This window comes from Lolium rigidum, chromosome 5, assembly GCF_022539505.1.
Source record: "Lolium rigidum isolate FL_2022 chromosome 5, APGP_CSIRO_Lrig_0.1, whole genome shotgun sequence".
In the NCBI taxonomy this organism is placed as follows: Eukaryota; Viridiplantae; Streptophyta; class Magnoliopsida; order Poales; family Poaceae; genus Lolium; species Lolium rigidum.
The window spans coordinates 215,316,142-215,327,898 of NC_061512.1; the positions used below are offsets into that span (position 1 = coordinate 215,316,142).

The 11,757-nt window shown below is 45.9% G+C and overlaps 1 protein-coding gene across 1 annotated transcript; it reads right to left on the bottom strand.

Annotated features, from left to right (window-relative positions):
• Nucleotides 1-8,674: 8,674 nt before the first annotated feature.
• LOC124652318 (60S ribosomal protein L3) lies at nucleotides 8,675-11,399 on the bottom strand. The gene is made up of 6 exons (XM_047191341.1): nucleotides 11,347-11,399; nucleotides 10,973-11,076; nucleotides 10,455-10,565; nucleotides 9,789-10,093; nucleotides 9,286-9,695; nucleotides 8,675-9,105 (listed from the first exon to the last, which is right to left on the bottom strand). The coding sequence occupies exons 2-6, from the start codon at nucleotides 11,055-11,057 to the stop codon at nucleotides 8,847-8,849; spliced, it is 1,170 nt and encodes a 389-aa protein (XP_047047297.1). The 5' UTR covers nucleotides 11,058-11,076; nucleotides 11,347-11,399; the 3' UTR covers nucleotides 8,675-8,846.
• Nucleotides 11,400-11,757: the final 358 nt, after the last annotated feature.

The following is an 11,757-nucleotide window of genomic DNA, read 5'->3' on the forward strand; positions in this document are numbered from 1 at the left end:
CCATACACCACCTCAAAAGGACACAGCTCCATGGTAGAGTGTACCTCCCTATTGTAAGCAAACTTCACATGCGGCAAACACTCTTCCCACTCCTTCAGGTTCTTCTTGATCATGGATCTCAACAGTTGTGACAATGTTCTATTCACCACTTCAGTTTGACCATCAGTTTGGGGATGACAAGTAGTACTGAAAAGTAGCTTCGTCCCCAGCTTTCTCCACAGCGTCTTCCGAAGTAGCTCATAAACTTCACGTCACGATCGAAACAATAGTCTTTGGGACTCCATGTAGTCGTACAATCTCCCTGAAAAACAGGTTAGCAATATGCGACGCATCGTCGCTCTTGTGGCAAGCAATAAAGTGTGACATCTTAGAAAATCTGTCCACTACCACAAATATAGAATCATGGCCTCTCTTAGTACGCGGCAAACCCAACACAAAATCCATACGAATATCCTCCCAAGGTGTAGTAGGTGCCGGTAAAGGAGTATACAAACCGTGAGGCTTCAGCTTGGACTTGGACTTGTTGCAAGTAATGCATCTCTTCACATACCTGTCCACATCCCGCCTCATCTTTGGCCAATAAAAATGATCAGCGAGCATGAGTAGCGTCTTCTCACGCCCAAAGTGACCCATCAAACCTCCAACATGAGATTCCTGCAATAAGAGCAAACGCACAGACGATTCTGGAACACATAGTTTGTTAGCTCTAAACAAGAACCCGTCGTGTATGTGATACTTTTCCCATGCTTTACCAATAACACACGAGCGGTATGGTTCAGCAAAATCATGATCAGTTGCATATAAATCACATAGCACCTCTAATCCAGGAATTTTAACATCAAGATGGGTTAATAGCATAGTCTTCCTAGATAGAGCATCAGCAACAATATTATCTTTTCCCTTCTTATGCTTAATAATGTATGGAAAAGACTCAATAAACTCAACCCACTTAGCAAGACGCCTATGCAAAGTAGATTGGGCTTTCAGATATTTCAAAGCTTCATGATCAGAATGTATGATAAATTCTTTTGGCCACAAATAATGTTGTCAAACCTCAAGAACTCTAATTAAAGCATACAATTCTTTATCATATATAGGATAGTTCAACTTAGCACCAGAAAGTTTCTCAGAAAAATATGTAATTGGGCGACCCTCTTGCATCAACACACCACCAATTCCAATACCACTAGCATCACATTCAATCTCAAATTGCTTATTAAAATCAGGAAGTGCAAGCAACGGTGCAGAAGTTAACAATTGTTTCAGTTCATCAAAAGCATTATCTTGGGCTGCGCCCCACTCAAATATTACACCTTTTTTAGTCAAGTCATTCAAAGGTACAGCAATAGTACTAAAGTTGGGCACAAATCTTCTATAAAACCCAGCTAGACCATGAAAACTTCTTACTTGACTCACATTCATGGGAGTAGGCCAATTTTGAATAGCTTCAATTTTAGACACATCAACTTCTAATCCATGCTTAGAGACAACATAACCCAGAAATATGACCTTATCTTTGCAAAATGTGCACTTCTCAAGATTACCATAGAGTTTACTATCACGCAACACTTGCAAAACATTTCTAATATGTATAGTATGATCAGATTCATTGCGGTTGTAGATTAATATGTCATCAAAATACACAACCACAAACTTGCCAATAAAATCACGCAAAACATGGTTCATCAGTCTCATGAAAGTGCTAGGTGCATTAGTCAAACCAAAAGGCATTACTAACCACACATATAAACTAAATTTTGTTTTAAAGGCGGTTTTCCACTCGTCCCCTTCTTTCATCCTAATTTGATGATAACCACTACGCAAATCAAATTTAGTGAAAACAGCAGCACCACTCAATTCATCTAGCATATCCTCTAAACAAGGAATAGGATGACGATATCGAATAGTAATGTTGTTTATCGCTCTACAATCTACGCACATACGCCATGTACCATCTTTCTTAGGAACAAGAATAACAGGAACAGCACAAGGACTAAGGCTTATGCGGATATAACCTTTGTCGAGTAGCGCTTGTACTTGCTTCTGTATCTCCTTAGTCTCTTCGGGATTCGTCCTATATGGCGCACTATTGGGCAGCGAAGCACCGGGAATCAAGTCAATTTGATGCTCAATACCATGCAATGGTGGTAGTCCCACGGGTACCTCCTCCGGAAAAAAAGTCATGGAACTCCTGCAAAACATTAGAAACACCAAGAGGAAGAGGGGTCATCTCGTTAGAAACCAAAACCGTGCCCCTGTACATGAGCACAAGAGGCATGGTTGTAGGATCCTCACTAAATTCTCTCATGTCTTGTTTGGTGGCTAATGAGACTAAGGAATTCACTCTCTCACTTTGCTACGGCGACCTAGCTCTAGACTCACTAAATTACAATTCTCTCGCCTATCTATGGATGCATCCTCCAAGTTTACTTCAATCTTCTGACGAGACTCATTGACAATTTGATGCGGTGACATATGCTATAAGTTAATTTTCTTGCTCTTGAACTCCAAGTGATATGTATTGGCGCGGCCATTGTGTTGCACAGAACGGTCAAAGAGCCATGGCCGGCCCAACAGCAGGTGACACACCGCCATAGGAACCACATCAAAGTCAATGGAATCCTTATACGGTCCAATCTCAAAATCAACACACACCATGTGGCTCACCTTCATCTCACCATTGTTGCTCAACCACTGAATATAATATGGATGCGGGTGCGGTAGATACTTCAGTTTCAGCTTGGCACATAACTCTTTGCTTGCTAGATTGCGACAACTCCCGCCATCAATAATGACATTGCAAGCCTTGTCAGGACCAACTAGTGCCTTTGTTTGGAACAAATTACAGCGTTGTGTAGATGCATTGGGCTGCACATTAAGAACACTGACGTGGGCATTACCCTTCGGGTAACTGATATTGCTCTATCCTGTACGGCCCAACTGGAGACCCAAAAAGATACCTGATGGCAAGGTGAGCTACTAGGACGGTGCTGGAGAAGATTCCTTGAAGAACAAGACAGGGAGGAGCCGAATAAGGAAAGTTTAGAGCTAGGTCTTTTGTAAACCTAGTCGTACCTGGACAGATCTCTTAAGACCTGGCCTCCTATATAAAGGCCATGAGAGGGGCTGCCGAGGGACACAATCAATCTTAGCAACTTTAGCCACCAGAAGTCTAGAGCTAGGTCGCCGTAGCACTTAGCCTCTCGACGAGATCATAGCCGAAACCTTCGGCACCCCATTGTAACCCAATATTCTCATAATCAAGATCAGACAGGCAGGACGTAAGGGTTTTACCTCATCGAGGGCCCCGAAACTGGGTAAATTGCTCTCCCCGCTTGTCTGTTCACCGATGTCTCGTGTCAACCTACAGGATTCCATCAACCCCAAGCCCCAATCGGAGGGCATTGCCGAGGAGTACCCTCGACAAACACGCTGTGAGACAACAATAGTTTGAGCTTCAGAAGGATAAGCATCAAAACCATCACTGTCATAATCATCCTCATCTGGAGCATTGAGATCAACATCATCTCCAGTTTCATACTCATTGTCCTCATTAATGATCATAACTTTGCGGTTAGGACAATCTCGCTTGAAGTGACCCTTGCCACCACATGTATGACAAAGCATATCACGGTTGCGCGCTGTCGACATGTTAGAACTAGTTCCACTTGCTGCATGGACGGGCTTCTTTGTGTTGGACACATTGGAGACCGGCTTGCTAGACGAAGTAGGAACATCCGCAGGGCGCGAAGATGGCGCCATGGAGGGCGGCGCGCGGGGTGTGTAACGCCCAGCGCCTGTAGCACGGCCCTTCATTTGTTGTTCTTCAGCCAACTGTGACTCAGCTTCTCTTGCATGATGTAGTAACTCATTCATAGTAGCGTAAGTGTGATGACGCACAATGCCCTTGATAATAAATCTGAGACCATTCAGAAATCGTTGTAGTGTCATCTCAAGAGACTCACGGACGTGGGCACGCTGCATAAGCATATCCATCTCCATGTAGTAAGCATCAACTATTAACACATCTTGTTTCAATTGGGTCAACTTATCAAAGACGGAACGCAAGTAATTGGTAGGCACAAAACGAGCTCTCATTGCCGCCTTCATAGCACGCCATGTGATAATGGGAAGCTCACCATCTTCTTCTCAAGCACGAACAAGTCCATCCCACCAACGCAATGCATAGCCATCAAATTCAGAGGAAGTAAGCTTGATCTTCCTATCTTCAGTATAGTCAGGACGTAAACGCCATAATCTCTCAATCTTCAGCTCCCATGTAAGATATTCTTCAACATAAGTACCTCCTTCAAATCTGGGAATTGAGAACTTGGGCTTACCCAAACCATCTTCTTGTTGTTGTGGAATACGTTGGGCTCCGACTGGGACAAAACCACGACCACGGAGACCATGACCAATGCCACATCCAAGACCACGACCAATACCACGTCCTTGAGCATTAGCAGCTTCCGCATTGTCACCTTGCACACTGCCATCATCATCATGTGGTGGTTGTTGTGGTTGCACCATTGTACGTATCTCACCAACGGCGTTAATCAACGTTTGTATAGATGCTTGAAGGGTCGTCATGGATGTTTGAACGGTGTTAACCGCTGTAGTAGCCTCATCGACCTTCAAGTGAACACTCTGAATATCTTTATCCAACACGTCATTAGCAACTCGTATTTGACGTTGCATATGATCACGAAGTGCCTCAAATTCATGCCAAGTAACTGTTGTTTCGGCGTTCTTTTTCTGCATCACATCAACATCCTCAGAAGACATGATTAGTAGGTTAGTGCACTAAACAAAAATCTTTGGTGGTACTCTCACAACTCACTCAAAAACTGATAAGGAAGGTAAATCTTACCGCTCCAAAGTGAATTAGTATTGCTTACCAACTTGGATTGACGGACTAGTGCACGGGTGTAGCGAAGCGAATATCAAGGGTATAAGAACAAATCACACGACAAAGCAGGATATATGTGGAGCTGTAGGTGGGCTACCTATTTGCACCAATAACAAGATCTAGCGCTGACTGTAGACAACCAATGATACTCACACAAGGCGATATAATGGGGCAATGCAACTATATGTAGGAAAGGTTGCAATGCACTAGACAGACGCTAGCAAAGCTCAATGAGACAGGCACAAGATTGCTCAACTACGGGTGCCGTAAAGTAAACTTAGGCCTTCACTTGATTCGACTAGCACCACAATTTTAGTTATTTTATTTTATTTTTTTTGTCACGGATACTGTACCACGGGTACTGTAGCTACAGTAAAAAAATTGACGGATTTTCTCCTTCTAACACGGCCAACAGAAATTGCAAAGCACCGATAACCTAACGAGCAGCCTGTCGAGCAGAAAAACTAGTCTCTTCTGAGGAAGTTCCTAGTCACGTATATCGAAAGGCTGTGTCTATGGTTGGGAAAAAGCACACTGTACGCTATGTGAACTCGGAGTAACAAAAACTAACACCACTTGATAATGGAAACACTAGATGATGGTGGATACTCAAACCCTAAAAACTAGATGGAAGACAAAGATACGCAAAAACAACTACGAAAAGCAACTAAAACTCGAAATTAGTGCAATCGAAGGCTATGGCAAACCCTAACCCTAACTTTTTATGGCTTTTCTAGATAGGAAAACACTCACAACTCAACTATGGGGTTGATTGTGGATGGCTTACCGAGGAAAACTGGAAATCTGATACCAAGATGATAAGGCGTTGCCCGATATTCTCAGTAAGCGACGGGTGTTGATGAACACGTGATGGTAGCAGCGGATGAAATCGATGATGATGAGGAGGAGGATAACTTGTATGACGCGACGAAGTCTCTCGATTGATTCCTGATGCCAACGTAACAGCTCTCAACCCTGCAAGATATTCGCAACAACACACACTTGCGCACGTAGCCGCGGACCATGAAGCGGTAAATTGCAATCTTCTAATCCCCAATGGAACAGCAGATCACACAAACTTTCAGTAGCATAAAACTCCAGATCGCGACGAATTGGAGAGTTGGGGAACAATAGTTTTGCTTAGCAAACAACTATGAACTAGGGTTTATCTTAAACGTGGTCTAAAGCAGCTAGGGAGTCGTCCAAGGCACTTATATAGGCGTCCGGGATGAGTTCTGGTCGAAAAGATACAAGAATAACCGACCCAAAATAGATCTGGTCGAGACAGACTCGGACTAGGCCGGTCTGGAACCCGGTTGACCGGGTCTGGGGCCGGGCTGGCCGGTCTAGACCGGGCCAGGGACCGGGCGGCAACCGGAAGTGTCGCAGATGTCCTTCCGGTTGGCCCTAGTACGACGCCCGATTGGCACCGGGGTGGATCCGGCGTGCCGCCCGGTTGAACCGGGCCAGGGACCGGGCGCGCCGGTCTGGCGTACGGTCTGACCGGGCGCTGGGCCGGCCTGGACGACTTCTTCTCCTCTCGCGCATGCCTCCCGCTCCTCCCTCGCGCGTCCATGAGATATCTTCATGTCCAGCTCCATGTCCAGCTTCACGACCATCTTGACGTCCGTCCTCACGTCCAGTTGCTCCTCTACTCCTCGTGCGATGCTCGTCTCCTCTTGATACCTGATGATACATAAGTAACGGGACTTAGGCAGTATAAAGTTCTCATCAATCAAAGTATCGTTTGTAAACAAGTTCACATGTTGTTTAAGTAGCTTCGCACGAGCCCTTGTAATTGGTCCAATCCGAACTTCATTGGACTTGAGCTTCACAGCAGGTTCATCTTCATTTGTCAATGACGGAGGTAGTGGTGTAGTAGGGATGTCCTCATCAAGATGTCACCGTCCCCGTGGATCGACACCAAGCCACGAAGCATCTAGCGGCCATACATTCAAAGGCCACAACGGATACCCTCGTCACCACAATCGCGCAACAAGCCCTCCTCATGCTCAATCGGAACGCGCTCGCACAGTTGGCCGCGACCGGCTCCGGCAGTGAACTCGGGGTCATCCGCTACCCGGCCGCTTATTATTCAAAGACACCTCATCGATGTCGACGTGTATGTATGCACCCGTCGCCCTCCTCCAGACCGGAGTGTTGCGCCGGTTCTCCAGCTCGCATCAGGATGGGTCGCCCCAGTTGGGCAATTCCTTGGCAACAAGAGGCATCCCTTGACCTCAACCGCGTATCAGCGGCCGACGTGTCACCGATGCTACATTTGAAGGCCCCTCGGGCGATCCCCGCTAGCTCGTTCCCCGGCGCCCGCAGCCTGTATGAGGAAATGTCATCCCCGTTTGACCCGGCCACGATGTAGTCGGCAATGATGGACTTTGCGGCAACGACACAGCCTCCCCCGGCGCATTTTGCACAAACGGAGCTGCCTCGGCGTAGTTTGTCCCAATGCAGTCGGCCACCACCTCGGGCTATGCAGGAAACTATGATGAGAAGGGTATCATGGAGGACATGATCGATGGTGGCAAGGAGGTGAACAAGGTGGGCTCGGACTCGATATCGACGATGAGGCATTGTTTGTGGGCGAGATCACCCAAAACTCTAGTGCTCAAATGGGACGGCAAAGCAAAGGACCAAAGTATACATGGGGCTTGAGGACAACATGATATGGGGGGCATGGATGACAATTGGACAAGATCCAATTAGTGGTGATGCGCAAAAAGGGGGGACCATATTGGAAGAAGTGTGTGACTACTTCCACGAGCATAGACGCTTTGAGAAAACCCGCTTTGAGAGTGTCCGCAACGGATTGTCCTTTCAAAAGAGGTGGTCGTTCATCCAATCGAATGCAACAAGTTTTGCGTGACGCACGATCATGTGCTTAAACGTTCCATAAGTGGAGTCGTCATCAAGGACATGGTAATTTTGGGCCTTCATTCTATTGTTGTTTGTGCTCAAACTTTCTCATACATACATGTATTTCCATCTTATTATTTCTCCCGTATATTTTAAGGCATGGCAAGCTTTGGATAAGGTCATAGAGATTGATCTCGGTGGTAAACCATTTACCTTGCCGCATTGTTGGAAGAAGGTCAAAGAATGTCCCAAGTTTCAAGAGGATTATGAGGTCTGCAAGAAGGCATTGCTTAGAAGCAGGAGTGTCAAAGAAGCAACGGGTGATTGATCTTGATGTGCCTAACCTTGGTCGAGCACGAGGCACACGTGCAGGGTGGTCACGAGGGTACAAGGCAACTAAGGCCAGCATGAAGCGTGAGGCTTTGGCACTTCATTTTGTTGTCATATTGAAGGACTTGTATGCCGAAAAGATGTCAAACGAGAAGAGGGATAAGAAGAAACGGAAACGCCGGGACAAGGAAGAAGCTATAAAGAACTACTAGGATGTACAAAAAAGAAAGCTTCAAGATTGATTGGCCAATACTCGATCAAGAGCCAAGGAGGTGGAGCTCAAGGAAAAGGAAGTGGAGGTCAATGTATTGGCAACCGAAGGTAATAACCTCCGGCCTTAAGCATCAGCTGATGGATTTGCCCCAGGTTTGAAACTATAGGTTCAAACTTCAAACTGAAAGTAATATGCATTGGGTTGGACAGCACATATTGTTTGTGTTCGTTTGGATTCAAGGGCATATGATCTGGGTTGGTTAGGCCTGGTGACAAGTATCAGACTGCAAACTTTTAAATGAGCAAACGGCAATCCATTGAGAGAAACTGAACTGACAGTGACAGAAGACATGGGAGTAACATTACTATCAAGTTCAAAATTCATAAACCTCAACAGTTCAACCATCCGCAGCAGTAGCAGCTCAGAGTTGCAATTGCAATGCATAAACCAGAACAAAAACAATCTGCCACAAACTTGGAAAAGAAAAGGCTGATAACACTATGGGACAAGATCTGCAGCAGTCTAAGCCTTGAGCTTGCCGTAGAACTTCTGCTTCTCGTCGGTGGTCTGGAAGCGACCATGCCCAAACTTGGATGAGGTGTCAACAAACTTGAGCTTGATCTCCTCAAGAGCCAAGCGAGAAGTCTGCTTCAGGAGGGACTGGCGGAGGGTAACCACTCTCTTCTTGGGGCCAACACAGCAGCCCTTGATCATGAGGTAGTCACCCTTCACCACACCGTAGTGAGGGAACCCACCCATCGGGGTGATGTCTTTCTCAGTCCTGTAAGAAAGAGCATCAGAAAAGGATCATTACCACATGTAATAGTTCATATTTTGAAACTCACGGCTTATGAATAGATTGCATGTTATTACAGCCGATGACTGAACAAAATGATGAACTCAACTGCAGAATTCATTATTAACATTTTGCCATATGCAAGAGCTGAGACCAATAACACACCTGTCAAACTCAGTCGAGGCATCATGAGTTTCCTGCCCAACCTTGCCGATCTTGTAAACCTTCTTGTTCATCTCTGTGCGGTGGTGGTATCCATTCTGACCAGCACGGGCCACGGTGTAAGACACCCTAGCAGGATGCCAGGCACCAATACAGGCAACCTTGCGGAGACCCCTGTGGGTCTTGCGGGGCAGACGGGTGACACCCCAACGGGTGACGACACCCTCGTAACCCTTACCCTTGGTGACACCAATGATGTCAATCATCTCATCCTTCTGGAAGACGGCATCAACTGGGACTTCCTTCTCAAAGAACTTGTAGCCATAGTCAACCTTGTCCGCGATGGTGCCACCGTTAACCTGGATCTCCATGAGGTGAGCCTTCTTCTGCTTCAAGCCCTTCATCTTCCTAATCTGATATTGAGAAATGAAAACAAAATGGAGAGTCAGACATTTTAATCTTCAGAATACTTAGAACTAAGTTGGATAGGGGCATTGCTATCCCACCTGAGTATGGGCAATAACACGGATGTTGGTGGCATACTTCTTCATTTTCTCAAGTTGCAACTGGATCTCCTTCTTGCCTGCATCACTGTCATACTTGAGGGCATACTTTGTGAAAGCCTTCTTCTTGCTCTTGCACCAGTTCTTGTAGAACCTTCTCCTCACATCCTCGCTGAGGTGCTGAGCCCAGACAGTGTTGAGCGTGCGAAGGCCACGAGGGGTCTTCACATATGCCACAAGGCCGACAATGACAATAGGAGGGGTCTCAACGATGGTAACAGCCTCACAGGTTTCCTTCTTGTGGAGCTCTGAACAATGTCGAGAAGAATTAGTTTACAATCATACAAGTCACAAGTGCTAAGTATGATATGCATATATAGGACTATCATAGCCATGTGATATTATATAATTCCCAAGAGAAGGCCAATCTACAACATGAATAAACATATCACAAAAAATAAATTTGCTAGCAGAACTACAGGGACAGTGTGTTCAGATAGCATGGTAAATCTAACTAACTAGCATGTAAGTATAGCTTCCTGCTGATCATGCTATAATCTATTTACAAAAAAAGTAATAACAATTTGCTTCCTCAGGATGAGTAGAACATGTTCTACAGTTCTAGTAACAGGGACAGCTGTACTGAGTTCAATAGAATGGTAGACATACTTGATCCAGGCTTCTCGACCTCACGCACAATGTGGGTCATACCAGCCTTGTAGCCAAGGAAGGCAGTGAGGTGGCAAGGCTTCTGTTGGTCATCCTTAGGGAAGGCCTTCACTGCATAAACAGAAATCAACTAGTGAGACAGATAAAGATAAGCTCCTGATTAAGTACGCACAAGGGATTCAAGTGGAAACTAGCTAACAATAAATTGTACTACGATTGTATTATATGGACAGTGAAATACATGTGTGCTAGAAATTTTCAAGACAGAAAACTAGTTAATCCTACAACAGTTCACAGTGAAATTTTAGGAAATAGTAATGTGATATTGCTACTATTTACAGGGGCACGAGATTACATGATGATATAACAATTCTATAATCAAGAAAACATACAAGACCAAAACAATCAGCCTTACAAAACATAATGAGATAGACTATGCGTGGAAAGCAAAGAGAACATCAGTAACGCCAAGAAACAGGGAACGATAGCAAAGGTGAAAATGTGGGACGCGTACATACCCTTTCCACGGTGGCGGGAGCAGCGCTTCCTGGGGAGGAAGCCGAGGGAACCGTGCCTCGGGTGCTCGAACTTACGGTGCGACATCGCCGCTCCTCCTACTTACCTGCAATGGGAACAACAACGAAAACCATTAGATCTGCAGCAACGTGGAAAGACGAGACGGTAGACGCAAAATGGAAGACGGAAAGAGACGGGATCCCCCGTTGTTCAGCGTTCAAAACTGGAACAACACGAGAATTCGATCTCGGAGCGGTTTACACTGATAAACTACACGAGCCGTAAAAGATTAGGGAGGTGCGGATTTAAGGAGAAATAGATTTCTAGACGAGATTTCGGCGTGCGATCGAGGGAGAGGCAACGCGTATCTCCTTACCTGAGGGGAGAGCCGGGCGGCGGCGGCGAGCGGTGGCGGCGGCGCAAGCTGGGTGCGGAAGGCGAAGCAGGTAAACCCTAGTGGTGCTATTTATAGATCGCAGCGGAATGCGAGGGTTAGGCTTTGGATATGACGGGAATGCCGGGCCTGGTGGGCTGGGTGAGCGCAGGCCTGGTCGAGGCCTTCCCAATTTGGGGTTGGGCTCGACTCTAATGATCCTTCCACTAATTGATGCATTCATCGGGTTCTTGGTGCTCTTTTCCCTGTTTCGTGCCAATTATTTTCACGGCTAAGAGCATCTCTAACAGTGCCGCTATATCGTGTTTGCGCTAAAATAATCGTTGATATATGCGCGTGTGGCTAATTTGCGCCCTTCAGCAGACACGTTAAAGTTATGCGCGCTCTAAATCT